Source organism: Nanorana parkeri, unplaced genomic scaffold (genome assembly GCF_000935625.1).
Source record: "Nanorana parkeri isolate BGI_ZX_2015 unplaced genomic scaffold, ASM93562v1 scaffold40, whole genome shotgun sequence".
Taxonomy (NCBI): Eukaryota; Metazoa; Chordata; class Amphibia; order Anura; family Dicroglossidae; genus Nanorana; species Nanorana parkeri.
The window spans coordinates 1,879,360-1,894,401 of NW_017306308.1; the positions used below are offsets into that span (position 1 = coordinate 1,879,360).

General features: G+C 39.3%; 1 protein-coding gene across 2 annotated transcripts in view; it reads right to left on the minus strand.

Moving 5' to 3' along the window:
• SNX2 (sorting nexin 2) overlaps positions 1 to 15,042 on the minus strand; it is a 49,671-nt gene that overhangs the window by 16,797 nt on the left and 17,832 nt on the right. For both annotated transcript variants that reach the window (XM_018571169.1, XM_018571160.1), the window contains exons 2-6: positions 11,584 to 11,698; positions 6,400 to 6,563; positions 4,781 to 4,847; positions 4,590 to 4,633; positions 2,245 to 2,386 (exon numbers count right to left, since the gene is read on the minus strand). In XM_018571169.1, coding sequence (XP_018426671.1) covers positions 2,245 to 2,386; positions 4,590 to 4,633; positions 4,781 to 4,847; positions 6,400 to 6,563; positions 11,584 to 11,698 — 532 coding nt within the window. The remainder of the gene's footprint in view (positions 1 to 2,244; positions 2,387 to 4,589; positions 4,634 to 4,780; positions 4,848 to 6,399; positions 6,564 to 11,583; positions 11,699 to 15,042) is intronic.

Consider the following 15,042-nt stretch of genomic DNA (forward strand, 5'->3'; position numbering starts at 1 on the left):
TAGGGGAGGGGGGGAACAAAAAACGAAAAGACATTTTTGGTTTCTGCCTGACAAATATTTTTTTATTTAGATCTAAAACCTGTATTTCAGTGCAGCCCTACATTAAACCACTAAGAGGTCACCAGTTGTCATATGGGATCATATATGTTGCCACAAAAGACAAAGCAATGTATCCTACAGATTGGGGAAGAGGGCAGTTTGTTTGAGATAATACAAACACCACAGACGTGGACACATATCTTGGTATCCTTACAGCTCATTAAATCAAAGCTTCATTCCTCCTCAAAAGTAATGCCATTTAAACTAATCATCGCATGCATACATGCCTGCCTTTGGTATGTCATATAATAAAACAAAGTGTGAAAAGGAATAAAGTACTGCTTATTGTACAAATATATTCTAAAATGGCCTATACAGATCTGTTGTTACACCTAGAAAAGATGAGAAATAAATTGGATCATAGTGGTATTTTAAAGTAACCATTTTCTGTAATTATTATCACACGTCTTCGATCTAGTAATCTACCAGTTAGCCTATTCCCTGTGACTACAGTTGTAATTATTAAGACGTTTAAGGTCCATGGGAGTGTAGCCAACCTCCCTGGATCTGGCCACAAGAGGAAAATCAACCCTCCACTGTTCAAAGGAAAACAAAAAAAGACTGGAATTTGTTAAAATGCAATTTGGGAAGCCACGATGCTTTTGGGAGAATGCCCTTTGCACAGATGAGACAAAAGTGGAGTTTTTTGGCAAGTCACATCAGTTCTATGTTCACAGACAAAAACATGGAGCGTTCAAAGAAATTAACACAGTGAAACATGGATAAAGCTCAGTTATGTTTTGCAGAAGCTTTGATGCCTCTGCCATGGAGTGCCTTGAATATGTGCAGGGCATAATGAAATCTCAAGACTATCAAAGTATTCTAGAGCAAAACATATTACACAGCATCAAAAAGCTCTGTTTGAGTCATAGGTCATGGGTCTTCCAACTGGATAGCACACAGCTAAAAGCACCCAGGAATGCATAGTAATAAAAACACTGGATTATTCTAAAGTAGCTTTCTTTGACCCCTGATCTGAATTCTATCAAACATCTATGGAAAGAGCTGAAACATGCTTTTTGGAGAAGGGACCCTTTCAAACCTGAAAAAATGTGGAGCAGTTTTGCTCAAGAAGAGGGGTACCAAAATAATAGGTTAGGGTCCCATCATTTTTGTCCATGACATTGTTATATGTTTTATTATTTAAACAATTCTGTTAAAATCAAGAATCAAAAGATAAGTTTCATTTTTAATAAATATTAAAAAAACAAAACAATGATGGATACCAAATACTTTGATGAGTTTCAAGTTATATCAGAGAAAAGTATGGGATTTTCTTTTTTCATGGAAGGGTACTAACAAATTTGTCCACGTTTGTAGTTAAAATTAAGGATGCACCGGTACTTGACATTTTCATGAGAACTACCAGGGTTGCAGCTGGGACCTGACTCTGGCGCTCCACCGCTGTCCTGATATCATTAGTCTGTATTGTTTTAGAAAAACTGTCACATGACAAACAAAAATGTATCAGTACTCGTATCTGTGAGTACCTGGGCAAGTACCAGTACTTGTAAAACTGGTATCGGTGCATCCCTTATATATATATTTATAAAAATGAAATCATACATTAAACCAGAGATGTACAAATCCCATGAGCTCCGTGTGCTCCTTACAAATGACAGCTGCCTCCTAACTTTTGAATTTTTCTCTAGTCTTGGAAAAAAGTATCTGTACTTGTACCGAGTACGTACTTGGTATCGGTGCATCCCTAATTAAAATAATTAAACTAAGGAATCTCCAAGGGGTACACCATTTTATTTGGTGTGCACACTTAGTTCAATTTTGAACACTTCCCTATTAATAGGCAGAAGTAGATCTATTTTCACATACGCTGCATTACTACCATGTAACTGAAGTTAAACGCAGCAGTTCGTCAGCATCCTGCAGCTTCTTCCCTTTCCTTTCAAATGACATGTTTTTTATAAACTTAAACCCGCTAGCTCCTCTCTTTATCCCTTCACATTGTTAGAACTGTTTATCTTCCTCCTACAACAATCCAAGAATTTCCTGTTTGCAGACAACACTCATTTCTGCAGAAAATCTGGCCATGACCAATACACAGAAAGGGACTTCTGTAGAAATGTGCATGCCCAACCTACTCCACAAAAACATGGCAATGGACTCTAAGGACATGCTGAATCTCACCCACAATACTTTTCTCTGGAGCAGGAGGCACTATATATCCAATATGCATGTACTTCGTTGCTAGTTTGGAGTGAAGCCCAAGAAAATCACTAAACCTTCTTTTCACTGAAAATTCTTTCTTGTTGAACATAGAGAGCGAGGTCTGGGGAAAAAAAAAATAGGTCAATAATTAAGGAAAAACGTAAAACCGCAGAACTCAGGCGTAACATTTAACATTAAACACATTTTCCATTAACAAAATGTAAAATTAAAATGCATCTAAAAAAGGCAAATTTTGTTAGTTTTAGAAAATTGAAGTGATGAAGGGTTAACTTCTTTCTCCCTGTCTCAGTGCTATCACATCCGGGGATTATCAGTTCCCTTGTGATAGTAGTAAGGTGAAAAAAACAAGTTAAAAGATATAATAAAACAGTTTTAAAACAATAAAAGACTACTACGTAAACGGCTTTGATTTAGTCTGTCACTAATGTTTTATTTACCAGCCAGGTTTTATTGCTATCTGTCTCTTGTCAAAAAGATTCACGCTCTTTATTTGCCCTGGTAGGCAATGCCACTGGGTTTGAAAGTGAGGGAAAATCCAACATTTTTTGTTGTCACCAGAAGAGGAATAGAGAAGAAATTCAACGGGAACATTGCCTCCGTTGACAACTGTTTAAGAGGCAATGTACCTCACTTTATAGAGATTTTTATCATTTCTGTTGTGTCCACAGCAGAGGAAGTGATGGTAAATGTGACCCATATGGCACCAAAAGCCTGGCAGGGATTTATCAGTTTCCCGCTCTATCCAAAATAAAAATAAAAACTTTTGGCTTTAGCTATACGTTAAATCAAAGAATCAGACAAATGACGAATGCTGATTTACTGACCGCATAAAGTAAAGGTCCTGTGTAGATGTGAAATCTGTCCTATGACTTCTAATGAGTCAGTACAAAGGAAGGACCACTCCTTAATTTGTAATGCACGCTTTCACAGACCAACTTAGAGGAAATAACTAGTGAAAGGAAATGCCTAATAAACACATGCTGGTTTTAAGGAAATATTGGCACAACGGTCAAAGCGTATCTAAACCAAAAAATGATATATTGCAACAGATGGGTCCTTACATAAGGTTCCTGCATTAGTTTTCTTTTTCAGTTGATCTATTTTCAACTCCTGCCTTATCTCTCCAATCAGCTGCACGAAACTTAGGTCCATAAAAATCCAACTTTATTGTTGTAAATTCTGTGCAAAAGTTCAAAAAACAAGGTATACACCCCCATAGTATCTCTCCCACTCCAATGCCTCTCTCTCTGGTGATCCTGCCTGCAACAATTCCGACCCTGCGGTGACAACACTCGCCTTACGACATCTTTGGAGAAACAGTGTTGTTACCCTTAAAGCTGGGTATACCTTGGTTCAATTTTTTTCGTTCAACCTGCGGGCTGAATGGAAAAAAAACAAACAAACAATCAAAAAAAAAAAAACAGACAGATTCCTCCATCAACACTTACGAGAGTTTATGGAGGAATCTCCTGCTGTTTCCTTTGTATTCCGTCAGCAGCCGCAAGTAACTGTCAGAATACCTGAACAGAGCTGGCAGCTCATTGGCTGCTAGCTCTGTTTGGCCAACAATTTTCCGATCGTCTCCTTCCATCAGCTGATCGAGAAATGCCAGTCGGAAAGGTGCCAACAGCGGCACCCACACAGAGCACTTTGAAGAACCGGATGACATTTGCTGCATGTATAGCCTACCTAAGAAAGGACTTCAGAACACCTCCTCGTCCATAACATAGGAAATAATGTTCTGTAGTCCACAGAGAGAGAGAGAGCTGGAAACAATGTAACTGGCATGAATGCAGCACAGGCAGAGAGCACAGGAATTTATTAGCTCACATGGTTTGTGGTAGGCTCAACAGGAATAATTTGCACTTAACAGATAAAATTGAAAGTGTTTTTTGTTATCTGTAAAAATTAAGTCAAGGCAACTTGCTGTATTTTTCTTGAAGACGTGTCACTGGTCATCCAACCAGCTTTCTCAATTCAGAATGACTGAGAATTTAGAATTGAGAATTCAGTCATTCTGAATCGAGAAAGCTGGTCGGATGACCAGTGAAACATCTTCAAGAAAAATACAGCAAGTCCAGTTGCCTTGACTTAATTTTTACAGATATACAATGACCTGGATGAATGAGAACCTTCACAGACACTTTCAATGTTATATTTATCACATAAAATTGAAACTTGTTGTTACAGTTTACATACAAAAAAACTATAAAACTAAAAATTGCACTAACACATCTGTCAGAATTTCTACATTAGTCCTAAACATTTCAACATAATAGCATGAAATGCAAAGCTGCACTCACCTTTGTTGTTACTCTGTACGCCATGTAAGCATTCATTCCATCCCCTGAAATAGGCAGTTATGACATATGAAATAATAGTACATTACAGTTTTACTTTTATCAACAAGAACGAACATTTGCCATGTAAAAAAACTGACATCCTATTCTAAGCTAGATTTAACTGGCAAAGATACATTTCAGAGGCTACTTACCAACTTTCTCTGGGTCTGAAACACCTATGTCAATGTCAAAGAAATCTCCATTTGCTTCCTCTTCAATCTGTTTTGAGAGATGAAGGTAAATAGCAGAGCTTCAAAGAACATGAAAGTCTGAATTGAACTGTAAAGGGTAATCCCACTATTGCAGTCAAATTTGAGAAACCCCACCATGCCTCCATTCATACAGTATACCACAAAATAAAAAATATTCCCACCTTTCTGGTTGTTCCTTTGAAGCAGGCTTATATATAGGGCTCTATAGGCAGCTTGCAAGCTATTCTGAACAGTTTTGAAGTGCAATCAGAGCAGACAAACTTTTAAAAGTGTATTAACCTACAAAGCCTCCCACAAGTAAAGACCAAGCTTTGAGATCTTTAAACCTTTGTTAGGATAGGCAGTGTGCACACCAAGTTTACAACTGAAGAGATCTGCCAGCACAGTACAAACAGAGTTAATTATGGTAAAAACAACTGCCCAGCCCCCTCGTTAACATTACTAGGTGGAAGCCAAGTAGGATTTCTAAGCAAGTAACAATGTAAGCAGTAATTCTTACAAGTTATGCAAATGTGAATGGAATCCTGCAACAAATATAAAGTAGATGTCATCCCAATTTGACTGCAAAAGTGGAAATGCACTTCATTCACACATGCAATAAAAGGCAAAGTTGCAGCTTATCATCCTTTTTACACATGGCAGCCAGGGTCCCTTTAACTTTAATGTGCCATTCATAAATAGAGTAACTTCAAGTTACAGTGAACATGAAAAGGAAAGAATTGTGCCTTTGTACCTTTGGATGTCCACACCAAAATAGCATAAGATGCCGCACCCTGCAACCCAATGCCTTGCTGTAAATGGGTTCTACTGAAAACACCACATTTTTTTCCCTTTTCCGTGTCTAGTGCCTGTTTGGAAAATATAGTGAAATGCAGGACATTACATGGAATGTGAAACAGCACTAAAACACTGAGCTGCTCTGCATATGAATGCCAGCAACACTCATCACAAAGATGCAGAGTGACATCTGCATGTGTCATAACAAAGGCATGGTAAAGGGCATCTCTTCTGGTCTTCTGGATAGATTATGGACACTATATTGCTCCAGATCTCCAGGTTTTTCACAAGGTCTTTAAAATGACGATTCCCGACCTCATATAGTTAACAGTGGTCCTGAGCCATGCTTATAAAAGCATCATCAACCCAAGATTGCCATTGCAAGATGATCCTGCACAGCAACAGGCTACACGTATCCTAGCCAGGATATGAACCATTTTTTTTACTTAAGCGTATTCCAGTGTAGAAAAAAAATGCATGCTGCTATTCTTTTTTTGAAAGCACTAAAAAACGGGATGTTATGGTGGGAACTAGGGTCATTAGAAAGCATTGATTTTATTATGCATGCATTCAGAATGTGTTTAAAAAATGCACCTGGTGTGAACAAACCCTTATATTGAAACACAACAGGTCAGACTAATGCAGCTTACAGATATGAATATGAGGGCACCAAAGCTGCTACATTGTCATGGACTATCAAGCCTTTCTTAAACGGTTGTACACCAAGCAATATCGAACAGGAACAAAATCTCTGAAAGCCTTTAAATGTGTGTTCTGCTCACCTCATCCCTTGAGCGGTCATAAATAACAGGTGCGGAAATATTGATGGTTTCCATTCGTGGAGTGATAATTGATGTCGGCGTCACAGGGGTGATGGCAGGACTGGGATCAGAGGACAGGATGAGCTCTCTCTCAGGACTATCCAGGGACACCTCATCTGTGGCTTCTACAACAGAACGTCTGTTAGGAGAAATGTGTACTCTATTCTTGAACTTTATTTGGCTACAAAAGGTGACCCCGCTACTCCACAAGATATAACACTACCTAAGAACATGATGTACATTTTTTTCTTTTACTACTGAATTTCCAGACATTTTGATTTGAAAAATTGACCTACTACCTGAGAACAACACAATATAATTTATTTTCTTGCTTTTGTTAAACTTTTGTGAAATAAGCCAATCTAACACTGCCGCTACAGTGCAAGAAAGCAAATCCCACTTCAACAATCAGTCGGCTACTTAGGTCTTAAGCTGCTCCTGACATAAAGACATGAGCATTGCATTACCCTGCCAACTCAGCCAAAGTTTAAAAACAAAGGCAAGCTGAACAAGAGAAACTATTATCCCATCCACGCTAAATAGCATAGATGAAGCAATCTCCGCTGCAGGCTATTGCATTCAGGCAGCCACGACTGTCTGAATACCCAAACAGTAATAGCATCTGACTGGATACAGTAGCTGTTCAGCCAACAATTTTCCATTCAAAGTTTGTCAAGCTGGGTTGTACAGACAAGGCCACCTACGGCTCAAACTTTAACCAATTCAGCTGTGTATGGCCTCCTTAAGAGTAGGCAGCAAAAGAAGCGCTCCTAGAATGTACAGCTCAACTGTAGGGGCTGCTAAGCCCTAAAATTAGGAAAGCCAAGCCCTTCGAAAAATAGGATCACAGCAGCACACAGCATATGTTATTCTGTCTAACCAAATAATAGCAGGCATCATGTTGTGTTATTTGGCTTTGCCCAAAACTGGATCCAGTGTGTGTGCGCATAACTGTAGTATTTAATAGACAAGATAAATATGGTAAATAGAATAACAAACATGAAAGAAGTCTATAGTTCTGAATGTGCCAAGCTCTGTCACAAAATGTACAATGACCAAACGTCAAATACACAGACTAAACTTTAAACCCCTTTGTAACTGGTTAATTACTGTGGCTTAACGTGTAACCCATTACCCATTTTACTGTGCGGTTTTACCTTAGGCGGACACTGAGCATCATGGTTAAAATGTATTTAAAAAAAACAGGAGTCACTAATTCCCTTACTCTATAGTGCTACAGCTTGTAAAAGGGCTGGGGCTTCCTGGTCTAATCCATAAGCCACTTTAAAACTATTTCAGTACAAAAACAATATCTACATTGGAATTGGCACACTGCAGCTATGAGCAATATGATCATTTTATGCAGGATCTTTTATGGATCACCACAAAATATTTCTCAAGATCAAAAAAAGAATAGCACTTTATTTATGGCTGGTCCTTAAATGTCCCTCCCTGGCACCTGTAGAAAACGAGGCAGCACAGGGTCCCTTCATCAAGGCAAGGTCACTGTCGCCCTGATGAAGGGACCCCGCGCGGCCTCAAAACATTAGCTATGTGATATCTGTGACGATGTGTTTGAATAAATGAACAGCAAATTGTGACCGTCATTCTCTGAGTGCTGGTGATCTTCGTTTTCTATTGAATGATGTACACAGCACCATCCATGATTATCACTACAGGCACCACTATTGCTATTGGTCCTAGATGCTGTAAGGAGTGCAGGGGGACATATCGGTATACCTCCCTGGCACCGGTCATGTTCTCCTGTTGTCTATAGCCAAACAATCACACTTGGGGCAATCCAAGTACAAGCCACCACATTCCACCATCCTTTATAAAGCATTGGACATTTCAGGCCTCAGACATCAAAGATTAAGAAAAATGTAATATTTCACTGGTCTGATAGCAACACTCCTTACTTGCGCTAACAGCAATTACAACATTACACAAAAAGCTTTAAGTATGTTGGCACAATTAGCACCATAGTTCTAGCACACAAATGACTGATTTTTCCAGCCCCTTAAATTCATGACACAGCATTTGTTACAATCAGAAGAAACGCTTACCTAGAACACCAATATAACTTTTTCATTAGTATGACAGCATGCTACATTACATATTAACAAATGCAACAAACATTTGTAACAAAGTAATAAACATGCTTCTAAATAAACCAAGCAGGGTACAACTAGAAACCATCTGACATTTGGCTTAGCTACTCTGTGTATACTTAAAATAAAAAAAATAAAAACACAACTATGGAAAATCATGGAGAAAATCGCGGGGAAAACCAAACTGCACAGAACTAATAAGATTGAATGCCAATTAGTCAACTTCCCTAGTCCAATTACTTTTTTTATACTCCTGATACTTCTTTGACTGCTGCATTACAGTGGAAATTTAGGAGAATGCCTTCATTAGTTTTCAGATGATGAGCCCATTAAAAATAAAACATTTTAAGTAAAGGGCAACAACTTGTGTCCTGAATTGGATGAGGTAATACACCCATTATTGTCAGTTCTGTTTTCTTCTCCAGAACTGGGCATTACCATAGGAGCAAGCGTTTGTCCGCAATCCAGACTTCTTGCTGTGGGCCACCTCAGACAGTATATTAAACATTTTAATACTCAGTAATATTTTGCTCTCACTTTTGTGTTTGCCAAAAGACTCTTGTATAATATGACATGGATCTCCCAGAAAGCAGAATAGAGAAGAGTCACCAGCACACTGACAGTGATATAACTCGGTCCTTTATTGACACAAGTCCACCATGAACTTTGGGGCCTACCGATCAGGAGTGCGGTGGGACACATGCAATAGATCAAGGAAGCAGAGAAAGCATATTTAAAAGTTGCCCGAGACCATTTAAAAGCAACACTTCAATACTTTAGCTGCAAGAATAAGATCCTCTCCAGACTTTTGGCTTTTCATACAAACCGGACACCTTTCCTAGCCCAAATGGAACTAGAATGAGCTCCACGCTAATTCCTGAAATATTTCTACTTACTCTAGAACATTTTGTTTGGCTGACTGATTGCTGGTATTTATGGCTTTAAAAAAGGAATATACTGGGATTTTGTGTTTTTTTTTAAAGATTTTTTTCCTAACCCAGCCCTTGATTTTTGGGCCCAATTAAATAAAATAATTTAATATGTTTAACTGAATTCCATTTTCAAAATAATTGACTAAAATTAACCTACCTCTAAATATATCACGCTTTGAGTACATAGTAAGAATTAATGCAAAAAAACTTTTTCCTGTTTGAGTACAAATATAATTTTTGAGCAACATGCTTCCCTTTAATTTATAAGTCAGACTTTTTCAACCTAAATTGTTCATTGCAATCCAATGAGACCATAAAAGAGTTAGGACAGACCCTCTTGGTTTAGAATAAACCTGCTCTTTTCCCAACTACTTGCCTACTATCGCCACACAGGAGGAATACCTACCTGCCTGGTCATTTGACAATTTCATAAAACAATGGTTGGCCTTCCAACTTCCTTTTAAAACTGCAGAATTACTGACTGCTGATCTGAACAGTCTATCTGTGGGCAAATCCATCTTAAAGCGGTGATATACCGCTAAAATAGACAGGGCACCAGGAGGTGTTTGCCATAATGTGTTAGTATGCACAGCATATTAGCACATTACGGGGCTATTTGTCTTACAGGTCGCTACCGTGTTTAGACACATTCTTAAATTTTTTGGGGGTAAAAAAAAACAAAAAAAAAAAAAAAAAACACACTAGGTCTTATTTTCGGGGTAGGTCTTATTTTTTTTAAATTAATGTTCAATAATCCAAAATGGCAACGTTAAGAATAGGGTGATCGGGGCAATCAGGGGTGCCGCACCTTTCCAAGAGCAATTTGGTAACCAGAATGGGCAAAGCGCACTTTCACTATAGATTCCTCACAGGTGGAGTACATTTTGGTATCGCTCCGCCTGTGACAGGAGCTGGCGCTATAGAGGAAGCATCGGCTTGTGCTGCTCTGCTCCCTCCGCTGCCGCCTCGCTTCCTCTAGCGCTGGCTTCGTTGGCAGCGCTGATTCTCTCCTACCTCTCCCACGGCTCTTCAAGTTCCCCCTTTTGACACCACCGGCCCTGGCAATGGTCACAACTAGGTCTTATTTTCGGGGTAGGTCTTATATTTTATCAATTCCCAAAAATGTCACTAGGTCTTATTTTCGGGGAAACATGGTAGTTATGAATTGATGTGTGTTTGTCGTTTCACTTACCTTACATGTGATCCCCCGTCCAGAGCTGCGATGTCTGCATCTTCAACCGCTTGACTGGGCGGGTTGGAATGATGAAACTCCCGTGCATGCGCACAGCAGTTACTTCATTTTGGCACAGGACTTTGCCGAGCTTATACACTGAGCAGAAGAGATATATAGGGTTATGACAGAAGAGACATACAGGGTGTCTTCTGTCATATGAGCCCTAGCTGGGTTTTGTTTTTTTAAATATCTACTTTACATTCACTTTAATATTAGATATTTCCTTACCAACAAAGCCCATTTCTCTACACACGTGCTCTATGTACACACACTCCTGTGGACAGGGTGGGGCCCTTCAACATATATTTGTTTTTCTTCTGTTTATTTCTCCCATATCTCTAAAACAATATCTATTACATTCTTTCTTCTTCCACACCAGTTTTCTTACCCTTTTTTGACCAATAAAAAGACCCTGGTTTTGGAAACTACCGACAAGCCCCTGGACAAGTGTTCACTTTAGTAATTTTAATCAATGTTAAGGTTACAACATATGCTCTGAAAGATGTCTACATAAAACCTTATGGGTGTGTTGTTGACGTTACTAGACAACTATTTTTTTTTTTTTTATAGTTGGAGTAATCCAGTATGGTAAGTTGGTTTAGCATTTCACTTTGTTGCATCTGTATTGTGATCTCCAATAAGCTATTTGAACAGAAAAACAAGGGTTTCAAAGAAGGACATAAGGAGGTAGGCAATTTTTATCACACTCCATTTATGAATATCTGTTGTGGGTACAGTCACTAAACAGTACAAATATGTATCACAACCTGGCTGACATAAACTAGACACATGTGAGCCCTGGAAATCCCAGACTTTCCATGAATGAAATGGCGTACCTGCTGCCTAAATCTTAATAAAGAATTATTACCAGCAAAAAGGTCTTCTCGGTCATCAAGAATAACTTCTGCTGGTTTAGGGCCGTTAGAATTAGTACTGAGATCTTCTGTGGGAAGGCTGGCTGGTTCAGGAGACGATGGGCTAGACTGCAAAACAAGAAAGCAGGCTTTTTTAGCACATGAAATTCCACAACACTAGCTAAAATTTTAGCACATTTTGAGAATGAAAACAGAAAAGGAAATAGCAAGAAGTGTCAGCACTTTCCACTTCCTAATCCCAGTTGTGTAACAAAAGGAGGAAATACCCGATCACTAATTTATCAGTTCAAAAGCAGTGTTAATGTTTCAAGAGAACCTGTTACCTACACAAAGCAAACAACATGAACAGGCCACAAACTTATTGTAAGCAGATTATGTGTTATCAGTGTTCACTTCCTTTAGTATTCAGCTCTTCATATATCTAAACTAAGTAACCATTTTCTGGACAGATAAAATAATGTCAAACACCCATGAATGTGGAGAGAGAGGGAGGGGAGAGTACTGAAACACAAAAGGGATCAATGCACTTTGACAATTCCCAGCATGCACTATAGCTTCTGGAAACAACTGCATACAGTTTAGAGCTCTGAAACATCTGTAAGGCAAGCACATGGAATTTGCAAATAATACAAGTGAACAAAGGACGTTGGGATCCATTGTAAACAACGACAGTTGTTTGGAACTGATCTTGGCCAATAAACTACGTTTGTTAGATCTAGCCATTCAAGTGCTCAAATTGTATTGAGCACTTGTAACAATCAACCTGTGCACAAAGCAAAGAAAGTCAGATGAGCAGGCTAAGAGGGAATAGTGGTACAAGAGAATGGCACTGGTATTGTTAAGGATCTGGCAGATTTTTTTTATGTCCAGTGCTCTAGTCATCTCTGCTGATAAATCTGGCACTCCATCAATAATATTGCTGTCTCAGACGCATGAATATCTCTGTTTGAATATTTAATCAAAAAGAAAAGAGCAATCCAGCACCAGAGTCAAAAAGAATATGCAAGGATGATTGCTGTCTGTTAAGAACACTTTCCCATATATTAGAACAGCAACAGGAAACAAATATGCTCCTAGCAGTAACCACCCTTGTAGGAAATTTCCTTTCAAAAACTATTGCTTGCCAAAGTGACGTTCTGAGCTCTAAAATGTTATTAAAGTTAAACAGTAGGCCTACAGGAACACTGGCTGTGCACTACAGTTTGATGGTAAACAGACCTGTTGCATGTGTACTATGTTGTCTGCTACCTAGCAGAAATAACACCATTAGAGCATGGCTATTCTCTCATCTAAGATTGTGCTAATAGTATGTATGTCATAGTGATGAAGAGGGCATTTGGGGAGCTTTGATGTTTACAACATTGACGAAACAACCGCACCAAACATGTCCCTTTACAGCCTAATTCTAAAAGGGACAAAATTCACATTTTAGAAGAAAAAGATGCCAGCATTTATCATGGAATGCCAGACACCTATTAGATACCTGCACTTACCTTCAATAAAGCTTTAGCATGCCCCAGGAACTTGGGATGCATAGCATGCCAATACCAACTTTTGTAGTTATCCGATTTAACAGTGACTCTCTTTTATTGTCAGTTTGATAGCAATCCCTAGATAGTAGCCATTAGAGATCAGACTAATATCAGGTTTGCGACGTTAAACTTGGTTTTTACAGTCTGTCTGGATACAATTACATCGTCCCTCCTTTACCGACTGGCATTCTTTTTTTGGTGTCTATTGGGTGGGGTGAGCCAACAGAAAATATATACACTATTCCTGCCAATAGGTAAAGGAGGGATGAAGGAAGCCAACATGCAAGTAAAAGTAGGTTAAAGTCCATGTTTTAGACCATGCACCAAAACTGCTTCTTCCCCACCTTTTATCTAAATCACGGGGTCCATCTTTATGCAGGATTTTATGATCTTTTAAATTTAGCGCGGCTGTGTGTGGCCCCACCGGCACAGTTAAATCATCCAGGTCTGGGAGAATTCCTACATGTCCCGCCTGTCAATGTCTCAGAAGGACTACGCAGTGCGTGCTGGAAATCCTTCAGCAAGTCACACTGATCTGAAGCCCAGCTGCACTTCCTCCACCCCCATAACAGCAGGTCAGACCTGAGGCTGGGGGGAAACATTGCATGAGCCTGTGCACTGAGCCTGCAATACACTAATCATGGTTGCAATATTCTGCAGACTTTTGTGCAAAAACTAGTACATGTATATCGACCAGCAGCTCATGGTTGCTGCATTTATGATTTGCAAAATGTAGACTAAGCCTTTAAGTGGATTTTTACTCAGTGTTTTCACAGCTGATATCCTGGGATTGCTAGAGAGCTGTGACATGAGAGGGGGATGTCCAAAGAGTCCACTACACACAGGTAGTGTTAGATGGGATACAAAATCCCACTATGCAGTGGGAGTGTTAGGTGGGCTTAGTGGTTAGCACTTCCGCCTTGCAGCACTAGGGGTCCCAGTCAGGACACCATCTGCAAGGATTCTGCATGTTCTCCCTGTGCTTGTGTGGGTTTCCTTCATGTACTTCACTTTTCTCCCACACTCCAAAGACATGCTAGAAGGTTAACTGGCTCCTCTCTAAATTGCCCCTTGTATGTATGCATGTGACAAAGGGACCTTAGATAGTAAGCTTCTTGAGGGCAGGGACTGGCGAGAATGTGCTTTATGTAAAGTACTGCATAGATTGTCAGCGCTATATAAATACCTGTAATAACAAGTATTGCAGCAAAAGCTGAGATTTTTTTTTAAAGTGAGAGGCAATATATTAAAGTGACCCTGTCAGCGCTGTACACGTACTGGGATGATCAAATGCAGTAAAATTAGCCAATTAGCACTTACCGAAGCTTCCTGTGTGATATCGATGTTTATCCATCTTTAACTGTTTAGGGAGTGGTGGAGGCCCTACAGCCTATAGCATGCACCCCCTACGGCTCTGGCGGCAGCAGCACAGGAAGCCTCATGCGAGCTGACGTTTCCATTTACTTTACTTAATGCTGGCTCTGCTTTTAGGATTGTAAACAATGCAGACATGTGACTGCCAGTGTCCGTATCAGCATGGGGAGGTGAATGAAAATTGCAGAGCCGATTGCAAAGAAAAAGGCTCATTGCCTACTTTTACTGCATGTGATCAGACCAGTATGTGAACTATGGTGGAAGGGTCTTTGGAGGGAAGAGACCCTGAACTGAGCGATCAATGGTTACATGATCATTTTAGCATTTAATAGCCTCCATATGCATTGGTTAAAATGACAAAACCTAGGACAATTTTTCCTCATTAAAAACGGTTTGGGGATTTTTGTTTTTTTCTTTCCATATATACGGCTTTAAATGTGGTATACAGTCTGAAAAAACACCCTTCGCTTTTTATAGTAGTAATTGTATCTGATAAATATAGTAGTTAACATAGGCACACTGCCATCTTATACTGCCGGCTGGAAT